This window comes from Henckelia pumila, chromosome 3, assembly GCF_033568475.1.
Source record: "Henckelia pumila isolate YLH828 chromosome 3, ASM3356847v2, whole genome shotgun sequence".
Taxonomy (NCBI): Eukaryota; Viridiplantae; Streptophyta; class Magnoliopsida; order Lamiales; family Gesneriaceae; genus Henckelia; species Henckelia pumila.
The window spans coordinates 31,524,688-31,541,856 of NC_133122.1; the positions used below are offsets into that span (position 1 = coordinate 31,524,688).

Sequence of the window (17,169 nt, forward strand, 5' to 3'; positions counted from 1 at the left end):
TTTTTTAAATACGTTAAATAGGAATAAAATAATAATTTTGTACAAATTTTATTTTTTCAATGATTTTTTTAATCTGTGTGGGAAAAAAATATTAAATAATTGAGACGGGACAATATATATTATCTTGAATAAACTTATATACTATGATATATATTTTTGAAAAATATATAATATAGTTTTTTTTCAGAGAAATTATAATACAAATTTTTGGAAATGCGGTTTTTGAATTGCTGGCGAGTATAAGAACACGAGGCGTCGCCCACACTCCCGCTGCAGCGACAAAGCCTGTCTCTCTGTCTCATCAGTGAATAGAAAAATGGAGATGGCTATCCATTTTCATGGAGGAATTCAAGAATCAATTATAATAAATATATATGTATCTATATATACCATTATTACGCAAACACATACACTGAATCTCAACCAAGCCAATAAAAGATTCCATAAATACACAATAATTGTTTCTGTGTATGAATAGCGTTATCCTTACGATTACCCCTACAGCCAATCTTCATTTTTTTTTATTCTGATTTACTCCTATCTTGTTTGCACTCAACAACAATATTATTAATTTAGACTATCTCCGTCATTTTCTTGGATGCCGGCTTGAACACTCTTCCTCTCCATGGCTTCTATAACACCCGTCTTGGAGTCTTCTTTTTTCAATTTGGGGAAAAAATCAAGAAAGGGTCGATTTAACCAAATTTCGTCCCTGCCCATATCGGCTTTTGCTGAGAAGAAAGCAAGGATGGTGGTGATTTCAGCAACAGCAGCCACGGGGAGGCAGATGAATAGTAGGTATCCAGGTGAGGCTAAGGGTTTCGTGGAGGAAATGAGATTTGTGGCCATGAAACTGCATACAAGGGACCAAGCTAGGGAAGGGGAGAAGGAGCCAGAAGGGCCGCCGATGGCTAAATGGGAGCCTACTGTTGAGGGGTACTTGAAGTTCTTGGTGGACAGTAAACTTGTCTTCGAGACTCTTGAGAGGATTGTGGAGAGAGCTGCGTTCCCTGAATGTGAGCATGTTGTTTTTCGATTGTTTATTTGTATGATGCTTGAGGTTTTGGAATTTGAAAGTTTTGATTGATTGGATTATGCTGACTTTTTTCGATCTTTTAGTGGATTTCTTCTCTTTTATTAGCCTTGGATACTCGACAATTGTGTGATGATTTGTGATCAAATTGTTTTAGTGTGTGTGTGTTGCTTTGTATATCTTGTGGAATCTGGAATTTTTGCTCACAAGTTGTCTTGTTTGGGGATTTCCCCCTTTCTGTGGCGTTTCTGTGTTTCTTGATTTATCCGAAATAGATGTGATTAAAAGTTCATATATTTGTGTAAATATTTGTTTCTTTAACTGGTAACATGTGCAGGATTTGTGACATCCATTCAGTAAGTACGATTTATTGAAGGGAAGAATAATCTTTGATGTTTTATACAATGTGATCCTTGGCTGATTGTGATTATTGTAGGAAGTAAAAAAAATATGTACAACTGTAATTGTTTGTGAACTTTTTTACTGCCACAAGTGATTTCGAAAAAATTAAGAAAATTCAAAGGCATCATTCTTGATTTAGTGCAAGATCACTGTCTTTTTGGTGTTGGGAGAACACCTTTCATTCTCGTTGCTTCCAGAAAATTAAGAATAATGGATAAGCTCTGGTTGTTGATTATATAGATTGTGTGATTTGTACGTGAAGATTACTGTTGGTTTTGGATGTTGCAGATGTCGAATTCAGGAACACGGGTCTAGAGAGAGCAGAATGTCTTGGAAAAGACTTGGAATGGTTTAAGCTGCAAGGACATGTGATACCCGAACCATCTTCTCCTGGTGTTAATTATGTTGGGTATCTTGAGAAGTTGTCGAAGGAAGATCCTCAGGCATTTATTTGCCATTTCTACAACACATACTTTGCCCACTCGGCTGGTGGCAGGATGATAGGGAGAAAGGTTAGCAATATTTTCTGAGACTGAAACAGAATTTTGTGTGCTTACAGTCTACGGATTGATTTGAAACACTATATTATGGAATACTTTTAGTATTTCTTCCATCCGTTCGGTCTTTCTGAGATGAAACTATCAACCGAGTCCGAGAGTTTGTTTATGGATTGGTATAGCGAGAAAATACTTGTAGCTCATGTGATCAGGGTTCTAATTTATCTGTTATCTGTTAGCGGTAATGGAAGCTATTAAATTGACTAACGAGTACCGGAAAGTTAACGGAGTCCTAGAATTATCCTGCAAGAATGGCATCACATATGGATCCAAACTAAAATAAATTGAAAATAAGATGTGAATTTTTTTGTCATTGGAGAAAAGAAAGTAAATTTTGTGTTTTCATTATAATCAAGAAGGCAACAGTGTGACCGAACTTTTCTCATTTGGCAAACAACATCCTAATTTTATCTTTCAATTCTTGTTTTATTTACATTAAACAAAAATATAGCTACTTTGAATTTTAATCAGGTATCACAGAAGACTCTTAATGGGAAGGAACTAGAGTTCTACGCATGGAAAGGCGACCTCTCTCAGTTATTGCAGGATGTCCGGGATAAGCTAAATAATGTCGCCAAAGTATGTCCTGCAATTTCTAGACATTGTCACTATTTTCTCATTTTTTATGCCCAAATTCAATGATCTTGTAGATTATGTTGTACCATTTAGATCATGGTTTTTTGCACGATTTTTTCAGAGTTGGACAAGAGAGGAGAAGAATCACTGCCTCGAAGAAACTGAGAAGTCATTCAAGTTTTCGGGGAGTATTCTGCATTTGATATTATCTTAATGCGGGGGATTATGCAATCTGCATCTGCAACTAAAGTTGCAAATTGTAACTATTGTAATTATTTCTGGAATTTACACAAGATGCATACACAAATTGTGTTGTGAAATGTTACATAATTTAAATATATTTCAATCCTTGTTACATATTAGTGATTATGGCATTAAAGGGCTGAAAATTCATTAAGAGGAAAAAGGCGAGTCACCACAACCAAAGAGAGAATCGATAGTTCTTGCGGGCAGTGGCGGAGCTACATGCTCCCGAAAGGGTGCGCCTCAAATTTTAAAAAAATTTAGTACTATATATGTAGTGATCCAACACCCTTCTTCCATGTTGGCCCATCATAATTAGGCGAAGAATAGGTGAATGAAGCCAGAAATATCTTTCATTTCTAGGCTTCTAGTTTTTTGATTTGGAAAGCATACGTATGTAGGGAGCAACGATGAATTCATGATGGTACCGAGTAGTGATGATGGGGAGACGAACGGAGCTAGGGAGGGTGGGAATTTTCAAAAAGATAGAGTTCATAGTTTTTGCGTTGAACACATACCCTAAAACGGTTTCTCCCCACCATCTCAATTTTTTTCTTTTTTATTTAAATGTTTCTATTTAATATATAATACAATCATTTTATTTATCTATTTTCAAATTCCAAATTATTTGAAAAAAAACTAATGAAATAGGAAATACCTAATAGAATAAATGGTGTTTTAACTACTTAGGGTGACATTCTTAACAAAAAAAAAAATATTTTTATTGCTATTAATTTTTTAGATTTTTTTAATTGAAATTAAGTATAAAAAACTTTTTTCACACACATCGTGTGGATGTGTGTGCAAATATACTAATAATAATTATGTGTGGGCATTTTGGTTCTGACCCGAATCCGATATGGTAGAAAAAGTTTGATAATTCAAGTAATTTTTTGGTTCGAGTTTTGTATCATGATTGCTATCGGATAGTCATTTCCTACTATTTATTTCCTAAAAATCTCTTAAAATTTAAAAAGATTTATTCAAGTCATTTGCCTTTTTTAAACTAGAAATTTTTAAATTGATTGAGATTCTTTTAAAATTATTTTTAGTAAATTTGAGATAATATTGCACTTTATTATAATATTTATTTATCTCATATCTTAATGATCTTTTCCTTTGATTTTATAAAAAAAAAAAATATCAAAACTTTATTAAAGAATTCTATTTCTACAAGGAAGAAAAAATGAGAAGGATTCCTTTTCCTATATTTAAGAAGAAGGCGTGTGAAGGAGGTGAGACGACCAAGATAGATTTTTGAGAGCACGTGCGTGCAAATTTAGAGAATTCTAAAGATTTTTTGAGCTTGATTTGGTCGTGGTTTGTCTTGAAGAACACTTGAAGATCGTAAATCAAAGAGTGTGTTGTTCTCACGAGTTTTGACATCAAGGATTCATCTCTTTGTTTCGATTTCTTTATTTTATTTCGTATAGAATTTTTTAGGAGATGTTTTGTTATTTATTTTCTCACTTACTCAAGAAAAAATTGTCTTTTATAATAATTCACTAGTTTTAGGATTTTGTAAACTCTTTGACAATTTTTCTATACCATACTTTTGCTTAAATATTTTATTCACGTTTTTAATATTTTTCGTTGCATGTTGTTTAAGATATTATTGAAGATATATCATATGATACAAATTTCAATCTCGGTGGTCGGAATCATCAAGATGGCCTAAAATTATATATATAAAGACCAACAATATTTTAATGATCAATTATATTATAAGACCTAAAAGGGTAGTGAATAACATTGATACGCGTTAACCACAATGTTAAGCTATTAACACTAATAAATATTCAAAACATGGAGTAATTGAAAGGATAGAGCAAAGGGAGGGTTGGTTAAAAAAATAGGACTCCCTTGGGTATTATTTAAATAATAAGGATCTTGACTTTTTTTTTAAAAAAAAGAAGTTGACTGTCCATACACATTTTTCAAAATAAAAAATAATAAACCAAAAAAAATTAGGTCGACTAACCAAGACAGCAAAGTTGGTCGACCCAAACTTAAAAAAATGCTTGGTCGACCCAAGCATTCATTGTGCTTGGGTCGACCAAGCACAATCATATTCTTGGGTCAACCCAAGAATTTCTTGGGTTGACCCAAGCATATGCATGCTTGGGTTGACCATAAACTCAAGCATGTATGGTCGACCCAAGCATATGCTTGGTCAATCCAAGCATATTGGGTCGACCCAAGCATGGTTGACCCAAACAAAAGTTGGGTCGACCCAAACATTTTTTTTGGGTCAACCCAAGCATATTGGGTTGACCCAAACATATGCTTGGTCGACCCAAATAAAAGCTGGGTTGATCCAACCATTTTTTTTGGATCAACCCAAACTACCCAAGCATATGCTTGGGTCAACCCACAAGCATATTCTTGGTTGACCCAAACAAAATTTGGGTCGACCCAAGCATTTTTTTGGGTCAACCCAAACCTTGTGCTCCGTAAAAGCTTGGGTCGACCCAAGCTTGTGCTGGGTCGACCAGGCACAATTGATGCTTGGGTTGACCCAAGTTTGAGTCTTGTGAAATTAGCGGATTCATATGTTAATACATGTATAATTATATATAATACTTGTGATATTAGTTGATTCATATGTTAAAACATTTACGATTATAGAACATACTTCTTAAATTATTGGATTCATATGTTAAAACATGTATCATTGTAGAACATAATTGTGAAATTAACGGATTTTTATGTTAAACATATATCATTATAGAATACATTTGTGAAATTAGCGGATTCATGTGTTAAAACACGTACGGTTATATCACATACTTGTCAAATTAGCGGATTCATATGTTAAAATATGTACGATTATATAATATAGTTGTGAAATAACTGGATTCATATATTATGTATCATTATAGAACATACTTGTGATATTAACATATTCATATGTTAAAACATGTACGATTATATAACATATTTGTGAAATTAACGGATTCATATGTTAAAATATATATGATTCTATGTCAACATACTTGTAACATTAGCGGATTCATATGTTAAAATATGTACGATCTTAGAACATATTTGTGAAATTAGTACATTCATATGTTAAAACATGTAAGATTATAGAACATGCTCGTGGATTGTTGAAATATGTACAATTATCAATGAACATTGGACAAAATGGTGTAATTATGAGTCAAAATTATATAATTATCGGTCAAACTTATATAATTATCGATAATCTTTTTATATCTTGTAACGCCCCGATTTTATCTTAATCGACTTTATTTGAGATAATCGGAGATTCCAGAGTTCAAGAGCCGACTTGATTTGATCAGGGTCTTTTTTGCAAATTTTGGATTTTTCAGGGACTAAAATGTAAATACTGGATTTGTTAGATATTTAAGCATGAGATTGACTTTTCTTCCTCATTCTCTTCTTCCTCCTCACGCCTCCCTCCATTGTTGAACGCCCAAAACCCTTTCCAAGCTTTTAGATTTCTCCCCGAGCTCGATCCGTCCGTTGGAATTTAATTCTGAAGGCAGATTAGCGATCACTGCAGCGAGAGCTCCGTTGTATCGTAAGTTTTTCTACGATCAGATACATTCTAGTTTTGGGATGTTGTTAGAATCGATTGAGTTTGAAGTATGTTGTTCTTGGCAGAGTTCTGATCGTTTATTCCCTGTCGGTTTTGAAATAGAGCGTCGTTTGGATTTGTTATGAATTTTTTAAGGGATTTTCGAAAGTTGAGTTTTATGATTTGTTAGAAATGGTTTGTTTTGATGGATTGTTGGTTGAATTGAGTCTATTGGATTGATATTATTTTGTCTGCATTTCCGGTTTGATCAGATTATAGCCGTTATGCCGTTGGTTTGAGTTTTGGATTGTCTATCGGTTCGAATTGTTTGAGACAAGCCTTCGATTGAGTTGTATGTTAATCTCGAGCCTTATTACTTATTGTACAGATTGATTTGAGGCCAGTGGAGTTGCGAGATTGCACCTTTGTACAACTTGGAGATTGTAGCCGGTATAGTATCGATTTCTTATTATCGATTGAGGTAGTTTGATTGAATCTTGATTGAGGAATCGTTGTGTTTCCAGGTTTGGAGCATCGACGTTGTTGAAGAGGTATAGGATGACTTAGACTGGAACGGAACATGTGACTCGAATCCGACTTGATTCGAGTGTTCCGAAGAATCACATACTTGCATGTTATTTGCTTTTACTTGAATTTAGTTGATTGAGTTATGTTTGCATTGCATTCATATTGAGCTAAGAATCCTTGATTTGAGCAGCGGGCATGACGGCCCTTTTATGATAGACGTTTTGGGGATTATATTATGAGTGGCCTGGGTATAGCCATTTCACCTAGTGCTAGCATACTCCTTATAGTTGCACCAAAGTCTAGAGGATGGAGATACGTAGCACCACCTCGATCGGGAGAGTCGGTGAGTTGTTTACGTGATCTCATCCTCGGGATCCCAAAAGCAAAAGCAGCAATGTTTTGATTATCCGACTTGATAATCCCAGAGTTTTAAAGACATGCATTTCATTTGGATTTGTTTTGGAATTGCATGGTTGATATATGAATATTTGGAAATTGATGTATTTCGTTTAGAGATACTTATTTGATATTGCATGTTTGTCTCTTTTACTGGGAATATTATTCTCATCGGTTATCCGGCTGTTGCTTTGTTTTGTATGTGTACTTGGCAACAGGTGGGTCAGGAACAAGTCAGAAGAGGCATGGTTAGCTTGGAGGGAAAGATGTAGAAGTGAGACTCGGTTTAGAAGTCGATTTCAGCATGCCAATCTAGTTTATGTTAGAACATGTTTAGTTATCGAACTTCATCGTTATATTGTTGTTGCATGTTCTCGATTTTAGTTTGGTTGTTGAACTCCAGAACTCATGTTTTAATTCGAGGAATCAATTTTGTAACGCATGTTTATGTTTTGAAATATTGTATGGCTTGATGTTCTTGATTTTGGCAATTTCTATCACCGGAGCAGCCAGGGAGGCGCACCCGCGCGCCTGCGCCCCTTTCCGGGCAGGGCGTCATGCGCGCCCGCGCCTCGAAAGGGCGCGACCGCGCATGAGCCAGGGCGCCGTGCGCGCCCGCGCGGGCCCTTTTAAAAAAAAAAAAAGAAAATGTGTTGGTTTTTAATGCTTGCTTATTTTAATTACTTCTTTAATTGATGTCTAGAACCGAGGTCTCACATATCTCGAGTCAAGTATCAATCCGCGGATTATAGGTCAACATACTTGTGAAATTATTGGATTCATATGTTATAAAATGTATGATTATGGATCAACATACTTGTGAAATAAGTGGATTCATATGTTAAAACATGTACAATCATATAACATACTTGTGAAATTAGTTGATTCATATGTTAAAACATGGACGATTATAGAACATACTCATGACATTAGTGGATACATTATTGAAACATGTACAATTATCAATGAACATTGGATAAAATTATGTAATTATGAGTCAAAATTATATAATTATCTGTCAAACTTATATAATTATCGACAATCTCTTTCAGGCACGGATCTACTCATGTAGTTTTATTATCTGAGAGACAGTCTAATAAAAATATATCAATGAGGTAGATCAACTATATTCATTTATATATGTATTAAAAATTTATATGGTCTAACGTGGTCTATCAAAAAATTTATGTGGTCTACCAAAAAACTTTGTATGTCCTCATTCAAAGCTTTGCAATAGTAGGTTAGACCCAATCACATGCTTGCTTGGGTCTGACCATGTGCTTGGGCCGACTCAAACACATGCTTGGGTCTGACCAAGCTTGGTCAACAATTAGTCGTAATCGTCAATCATATAACATAATCGTGAAATTAGTTGATTGATGTGTTACAATATGTATAATCATATAACATAATCGTGAAATCAGTCGATTAATATTTTACATGTATAATCATATAACATAATCGTGAAATTGATCGATTAATATGTTACAATATTTATAATCATACAACATAATCTTGAAAAATAATGGATATATATGTTATACTAACTAATTTTTATACTAACTAATGTTATAGTTTGTGAAATAACTGGATTCATATATTAAAACATGTATATTTATATAACATACTTGTGACATTAGCGAATTCATATGTTAAAACATGTACTATTATATAACATATTTGTGAAATTAGTGAATTCATATGTTAAAACATGTACGATTATATGTCAAAATACTTGTGAAATTATCGGATTCATGTGCTAAAACATGTACGATTATAGAACATACTTGTAAAATTAGTGAGTTCATATGTTAAAACATGTACGATTATCAATCAACATTAGTGGATAAAAACATGCATGTGAAATTTGCGGTTTCATACGTTAATAGGTACGAATATAAAACATACTCGTGAAATTAGTTTATAAATTGTTAAAAAATGTACACTTATCAATAAACATCAGACAAAATTGTGTACTTACGTGTCAAAATTATGTAATTATCGATTAAACTTGTGAAATTAGTGGATCAATATGTTGCAACATATACGATTATATATCAAAATTATGTAAATATTGATCAAAATTGTAAAATTAACAGCGAAAAAATTATTTAACTGCCTAATTTTTCTTTACAAACAGAAATGTTAAAAAAATAGATAAATGTATTACAAACAAAAATGTATTATGGAATTTATAATCAGCATAGTCCCTTATGAATCGCATTCCGAATTTAATGAAACATGCTTTTTTCGCGGCAAGCAATTCTTCTTTACGCAGCGCGTAAATGCGTGCTGTGGAAACTTCTTTCCACAGGGCACAGCACGCTGCGGAAAGATGCAAGCCTGGGTCAACCTACTTATTGCTTTGGGTCGACCCAAGCATCAACCCAAACATGAATAAAATTTGGTTTTTAAAATCTAATAAATATTTGTTTTATTAATTAAATACAAAGCCATATAAGTAAATTACACATCCAATCTTTTTTTTTTAAATAAAACAGATTTCAATCCCTTCAGCCTAAATTTTACAGCAGAGGGGCTTGGGGAACTGAAATCAACTGTAATGGCGAAACTGCTCGCATTGCTCCTCTCTCTGCAACTCATCTTCGCATCGGCTGATCCAATCCAATCGCAGCCTCAGAAGCTCCAATCCTTCGCCCCCAAATCCATCCAGGTAACATCATCTTCCTCCCTCTGTAATCGCCACAAATTTGCTCGATTACTGAAACACCGATCGATCAGACTTGGGGAAGCACTTGTTCGTACTCCGTGGTTATCAAGACCAGCTGCTCCTCCGCTTCCCGCACCAGAGACAGAGTCAGCATTGCCTTCGGCGATGCATATGGCAACGAGGTTCTGCTTTAATTCCTCCTAAATTAAATTGTTCGATTTTTTCGATTTCAATTCGCGATGTTTCTGGGTTGGATTTTGATTGGTAGGTGTATGCACCGAGACTAGACGATCCGAGATCGGGGACGTTCGAGAAATGCTCTACGGATACGTTCCAGATACGGGGGCCTTGTACGTATTCGATCTGCTACGTTTATTTGTTGAGGGTGGGATCGGACGGTTGGAAACCGGAGAGTGTGAAGCTGTACGGTCAGGATCGCAAGGCAGCTACTTACAACTACAATACTTTTCTCCCCAATGGGGTGTGGTATGGGTTCGATCATTGCAAGGGTGGCGCTGCGGTGTCGTTTTGAGCGTCGTGGTTCCATGTATCTTCGATCATAGCTCACGAGTATAGATCCAACGTTTCATGTGTTATCAGACGAACATGATCAACACAGATAGAATTGAATTTTCCGTATTTTAAATTCGATTTGATATATTATAAAACAATTATGTTTTGTAATTATCATGCGTGAGAGAAAAATAAAACAAAAAGGAGAGTTTGAGACTGTATCATTATTGGATTCGCATTGTAATTTGTTGGCACGTTGTTTGAACTTTGGAGAGAGTTTTATGTATCTAATACGCTTGTTGTGTGTCAAATAGTGGACAAGATTAGAGGTGCAAACGAACCGAATCGAGTCGAATAATGATAAAATTTTAAGGCTCGAATTCGGCTCGAATATGGCTCGATAAGAGTATATTCAAGTTCGAGCTCGATTCGAAGCTCGATAATTTCAAATATTTTGGCTCGAGCTCGGCTCGAAATGAAGTTCGTGTTCGGCTCGAAACATTTGAACCTGTTCGTGAACTCTTGCTCGGTTATTATGGTTCGAAAAGCTCGAAATGTATACATATTTATTATATAATTATATTATATTAATTAAATATTAAGACTCGTGAACTATTCGCGAACTATCGAACAGAATAATTTTGACTCGAGTTCGGCTCGAAAAAAAGTTCGAACATAATATTATCATGACTTTAAAATTTTGAACAATGTTATATTTATATATTTTCTAAAATGATGCTATATGTACGTCATTAATATTTTTATATCACAAAAAATTTAATAAAAAAATGTCAATTGTATCTCAATACAGTAGCAAAATGTCACGATATGCAAGTATCGATGTACATCATATTGAATGTATCTTTATAGTGTGCTTGGATTAATAAAAAAATGAGATTTCGAATTGGATTTGGATTTCAAATTCATATAAATATTGATGTACATCATATTCTGGATGTACATTTAATATTTTTATATATAAATACAAATATTTAATGAATTTTTGAAAATAGATAGATACATGATAATTTTTATATAACTTGTATAAGTTGTTTATCACTCGTGTGAGCACGGAAAATTAGTATTTAACAAATTATTTAAAATTCTTGATATGATATAATTTATTTGAAACATATATTGGTTGCAATTCTATTGAGACAAACACAAAATATGAAAAGCCAAGCGAACGAATATATAATTTTTAAAATATATATATATATATATATATATATATATATATATATATATATATATATATATATATATATATACTAATGTAATATATACATCAATTTAACAAAGGTTGATGTCAGTTTCATAAATAAATAAATAATGTACGAATTAGGATTTGAAACTTTCGAACTTCGTCTATAAATATCTGTTTTCTTAATCATGGCCCTCCACGTTGTACTACCTCATTTGCAGCATCAACTCAACCCATAGCGTGCACATTCCATATAAAGTGACATAAATTAAAAAAAATTCCCATCACAGCTTTGTACTATATCTTATTTAATATTAGAAGTCTTCACATGTGATATGTGCAATATATAAATAATTAAGCACTTTTGTCGGAACATAAATAATTTTGATATTGATGAAATTATATGAGAAAAATTGAGGAAGAAAAGTCGACAAGTTTTTGAGCAAAATTGCATAAGTAAACTAAGTTGACTTTGACTAGAGCCAAACTGAAATAGGCAAAACTTAGTTGATGTACTCTTGACCAGAGCCAAACTGAAATCATCAATCAGATCAAAGCAATCAAACTGAGTTCACTTGGTAAACTGCATTCAGTTTATCAAGCTAAACTGAATCAGTCTCTCAGAGGTAAACTGCTTCAACAAAGCTAAACCGAATTACCAAAACTGAACGATAGCAGGACTGAAACCATCCGAAGACTGCGTGATCAAAAATAATATACTTCATCAGTCTTGCGTTTACGGATAAGATCTTTCGTACATAGCCGACGCCGCAAGCCAGAGCACAATAATGTACTATAATGCCATAAGATGTACGAGGAAAAAACACATTAATGACTTCAAATTGAATTTAAAAGAGTCGTTGCCCGCCAAGTATAAATACATATCAAAAGGTGCTTGAAGAGGCATCCGTCTCCTTAGAAAAGAACTTGCAAATACATTGAAGCTATCAAGAGGTATACTAAACACCTTCAGTTTATCCACATATATTCAGTCAAGGACTTCAAAGCTTACTTCAAAGAATATATCAAGAAGCTGAAGAACACAAGCACACATATCATTACAGCAAATTAGCGAGGATCACATTTTTCTAAGTGTTGAGTTGTAATACAAGTGTTGAATAAGTTTATCAGTTGAAGTACTGCAAATCTCGTTGTAACAAGAATCAGTCAATGACTGAGTTCTTGAGTATAGGAGTTATAGGATAGACAGTGGGTAAGTCCTAGTCTTGGAATGGACTGTTGCAAACTATTGTAATAGTCAAATTTTTCTAAAGTGAATCCTTCTAAGGAGTAAGAATGGATGACGTATGATATTTAGCTCCAAACATCCATAAACAAATTCTTGTATTGTTTAGTTTCTGTCAAACACTCTCACACAATCATTCGTAACGCCAATCTACTAGTTGACTCATTCCGCGCTTAGTTAAAGTTGATTGATTAATATGGACAAGAGAGGAAGAAAGTAGTTCAGTTTAGGGGTGCAAACGAACCGAATCGAGCCGAATAATGATAAAATTTTAAGGCTCGAATTCGGCTCGATAAGAGTATATTCGAGTTCGAGCTCGATTCGAAGCTCGATAATTTCAAATATTTTGGCTCGAGCTCGGCTTGAAATAAAGTTCGAGTTCGAGTTCGGCTCGAAACATTTGATCCTATTCGTGAACTATTGTTTGGATATTATATTTCGAAAAGCCCGAAATGTTCAAAAAATTTTGAAATGTATATATATTTATTATATTATTATATTATATTAATTAAATATTAAAGTTCGCGAACTATCGAACATAATAATTTTGGCTCGAGCTTGGCTCGAAAAAAAGTTCGAACATGTTCGAATTCGGCTCGAGTTTGATAAGCTCGAATACGAATCAAATATTTATCAAGCGGGCTCGTAAAGCTCACGAACTGGCTCTATTCGTTTGCACCCCTAGTTCAGTTGACTAACTAAACCGAACTCAACTTAAAAAATTGAAGGGTCAACTGCTACACCAATTTGAGCTTGGAAATTAGCATTCACTTGTTGAGCAGTTTCAGAGCACTTGATACACCCAAAACACATCCTATCAAGTGGTATCAGAGCGATGTTCTTTATCGTCTCTGGACTTATTTCTTATGGCTATTTTCAGTGAGTTAGCCAAGAGATTCTGGTACACCAGTGTGGACAACTGCACGGCCAAGACTATTGAGACCTGCTATACGGCTAAAAATCTTTGGCAGCAATTGATAAAGTTAGGCAATGAGGAAATGAATACTGAAGAGAACAAGAGTTCATTAATCGAGTCTATTGAATAATCATGTTGCTCAGATAAAACCTCGAATATAAATGAAGAAATTTGCTTCATGGCTCATGATGAGCAACCAACCATCAACGAGCAAGCACCAGAGCAACCTTCCATGAGTGGACATGTATTTGACTTCAACTCCAACAAATTTACAGGAGAGAAATTAGATGAAGCACTGCATGACATGTATAATGAGTACCAAAGATTGTGCTTAGTATTTGAGGAAGTTAAAGCAAAGAAAAATGATTTTCCAGACTACACAACCGAATCCGTTTAGGAGATGTCAGTTGAAAAGATCTAGAGGTAGAGATTATTAAGCTCAAGACTGAAAATGATAAGCTACAAGTTGAGAGTCAGCTGTTAAAACCAGAGAATTTGTGGATGACTGAACTGATTCAAAATTAGAATAAGTCATCAATTTTGTTGATAGAATTGCAAGAGTCACAAAAGCCTATTGGAGACAAAACTAGTCTTGGGTTTATTGACAAGGATTGCATACCAATTGAGACAAGTACTAAACCAAAACTGAATATATGCAAAGGCAAGTATATTCACTTTGTCAAATCCAGTTTGGTACAAGAACAGAGTAGTCGTGCCTCATAGAATGATGAGTCTGTTGAAACTTCGAACGATGTTCGGAAGTTTACAATTGGATATGCGCCACAGAGCTTTTGTGTAAGGCAAAATTAGATATTCAGTCAAGCCAATCACATCCTGATGACTGGACAATGCAACCGTGACCCTTCGAAAAGCTTGTTCAAAAAAGATATAGGTGAACTTGTGATGCGGAAAAGATAAAGTCATACAATACATCACAAGCACAAACACTTCACCCACAACACAATGTTCATCATACACAACACTCACAGTTCAGTGTATATTATTTACCTTACAACCAGACAAGCACACAAGACACAAACTTTATGGGATACATTCAATGATCGAACAGTTAAGTTGATCCAAGCATGGATTCGTGAAGGACTAATTAATCAAGAACCCACATAGACTTGGATACCATAGTCCAATTTGGTTTTGTGCTTACAGAAATTACTCAAGAATTAGTTTGGGCATGAGGAAATTGACAAACTGAAAGAGCTAAACTGATATTGTATCCCAAACTGAAGTAGAAATAAATTGAAATAAAATCAGTTTTGAAGAGAAATTGAAGTGAAAGGAACTCCAGTCTTACAAATTTTGTCGATGAATGCATAAATCTTGGGGATAGAAACTGAATCATACAATACTAAGTCTTCTTATACTTAACTTTTAACTTCAAGCATTAATTATCTTCATTAATTCCGTTTTCTTTGCAACTGCTGATATGATTTTGCAATATCTGTTTTGATTATTTGTAAATAATATATTGAATGAATTGAAATAAAGGGAATAACATAGCAAATAAGAAATAGATTTTATTCATAGATGATGTTTTAAAATATATATTTCTCATTCCACAACAATCATCCAGTATCTCATCTAGGTGCCAAGTTCACCTGCGAAAGCCTCTAGAAACTTGATAGTAGATAAGATTTTGACTAGAATCTGAAGCTCCTTCATGATCATCAGGAGGAAAGACACATTCGGTGCTGAAGATATTTTCGGACTTGAAAGTACCAAGTTGTTATTTCTGTTTCTCCAGCCTTTTGTCTTCAACTTGCGGAAGAGAAGCAGTAACAAACTGCAACTCCTTCATCTTAGTCTTCACATACTCCTTCGTAGAGACAAAACTCTCATACTTCTGCTTTTGAGATTCCATAAGCTGAGCTGATAGCATAATATTTATTTTACTAATGTCTTAGTTATACTATAAGACTTTAGCATCTCTTTTATAGACACACTCGTACACATGGTCACATTTTCTCATAAAAATTTCATTACTTTTGAGAATACGAAGAGAGCACATTTCCCAATATAACTGTTACAATGAAATCATTATTTGAGGAGGAACCAAGAAGTGTTGGAGAAGTCAACTGATAAATGCGAAATTAATAGGTCAAACTCCTACAAGTAATCGAGATTCATCTTAGGAAAATATGATGAGTCAAATTGATCCCATCAGTCCAGTGCTCCTAACTGAAGCTTTGGGGGACATCATTAATTAAGGGAGAATGTCATATTCACAAAGAAAATTGTAGCAGAAGAACTTATAAAAAGATTAACCAAATGAAAATGTAGACACTTTTTTCAGAAGGAAGAACAGAAGAGCATTTGGGTGCTGCATTTATTAATACACCTGAAGAAATTTCAATGCTCGAAAATGAAAGATACATGACAAGATTTTTGAAAATATCAAAAAGAGAAAAATTGTTGGAACCTAAGTAGTTTTGATATTGACAAAACTACATGAGCAAAACTGAAGAAGAAGACTGAACAAGTTTTCGAACAAAACTACATAAGTAAATAAGTTGACTTTGACCAAAGCTAAACTGAAATAGGCAAAACTGAGTTGACTCTTGACCACAGTCAAACTTAAACCATGAATCGGTCAAAGAAATCAAACTGAATTCACTTGGTAAACTGCATTCAGTTTAGCGAGCTAAACTGAATCAGTCTCCAGAGCAAAACTGCTTCAACAAAGTTAGACCGAATTACCAAGACTGAACAATAGTAAGATTGAAACAGACTACGTGATCAAAACAGAACTACTTCATCAGTCTTGCACTTACGGATTTAATCTTCCGTATATATGAATTTGAAAGAGTTGTTGCCTGCTAAATATAAATATATATTAAAGAGTGCTTGAAGAAGCATCCGACTCCTTAGAAAAGAACTTGCGGATATATACAAGCTATCAAGAGGTAAACAAAAACCTTCAGTTTGTCAATATATATTCAATCAAGGACTTCAAAGCTTACTTCAAAGAATACATCAAGAAACCAAAAAACACAAGAACACGTATCATTACAGCAAATCAGTGATAATCACATTGTGCTAAGTGTTGAGTTATCATACAAGTGTTGAATTAAGTTTATCAGTTGAGGCACTGCAAACCTCGTTGTAACAAAAATCATTTGAGGACTGAGTTCTTGATTCTAGGATTTCTAGGATAGGCCATGTGTAAGCCCTAGTCTTGGAGTGAGCTGTTACAAAGTGTTGTAATAGTCAAATTCTTCTAGAGTAAATTATTTGAGAAGGAGAGGGGGTGACGTAGAAGATTTAGCTCCGAACATCCATAAACAAATTCTTGTGATGTTTAGTTTCTGTCAAACTCTTACACAAT

The 17,169-nt window shown here is 34.2% G+C and overlaps 2 protein-coding genes across 2 annotated transcripts; both read left to right on the forward strand.

The window, feature by feature from the left end:
• Window positions 1-318: 318 nt before the first annotated feature.
• Window positions 319-2,927, forward strand: LOC140891090 (heme oxygenase 1, chloroplastic-like). Its single transcript, XM_073299369.1, has 4 exons — window positions 319-1,016; window positions 1,724-1,947; window positions 2,464-2,571; window positions 2,690-2,927. Exons 1-4 carry the CDS (start codon window positions 626-628, stop codon window positions 2,780-2,782), a joined length of 816 nt encoding a protein of 271 aa, XP_073155470.1. The 5' UTR covers window positions 319-625; the 3' UTR covers window positions 2,783-2,927.
• A 6,867-nt stretch (window positions 2,928-9,794) lies between these two features.
• On the forward strand, window positions 9,795-10,781 carry LOC140892516 (embryo-specific protein ATS3A-like). The gene is made up of 3 exons (XM_073301439.1): window positions 9,795-9,953; window positions 10,022-10,132; window positions 10,219-10,781. Exons 1-3 carry the CDS (start codon window positions 9,843-9,845, stop codon window positions 10,480-10,482), a joined length of 486 nt encoding a protein of 161 aa, XP_073157540.1. The 5' UTR covers window positions 9,795-9,842; the 3' UTR covers window positions 10,483-10,781.
• The last annotated feature ends 6,388 nt before the right edge of the window (window positions 10,782-17,169 follow it).

Coding starts and splice junctions, on each gene's coding strand:
- LOC140891090 (XM_073299369.1), top strand. CDS start 626: ATGGCTTCTATAACACCCGTCTTGGAGTCTTCTTTTTTCAATTTGGGG. Junction 1,017..1,723: donor GAGAGCTGCGTTCCCTGAAT/GTGAGCATGTTG, acceptor TGGATGTTGCAG/ATGTCGAATTCAGGAACACG. Junction 1,948..2,463: donor GCAGGATGATAGGGAGAAAG/GTTAGCAATATT, acceptor AATTTTAATCAG/GTATCACAGAAGACTCTTAA.
- LOC140892516 (XM_073301439.1), top strand. CDS start 9,843: ATGGCGAAACTGCTCGCATTGCTCCTCTCTCTGCAACTCATCTTCGCA. Junction 9,954..10,021: donor TCGCCCCCAAATCCATCCAG/GTAACATCATCT, acceptor CCGATCGATCAG/ACTTGGGGAAGCACTTGTTC. Junction 10,133..10,218: donor GCGATGCATATGGCAACGAG/GTTCTGCTTTAA, acceptor TTTGATTGGTAG/GTGTATGCACCGAGACTAGA.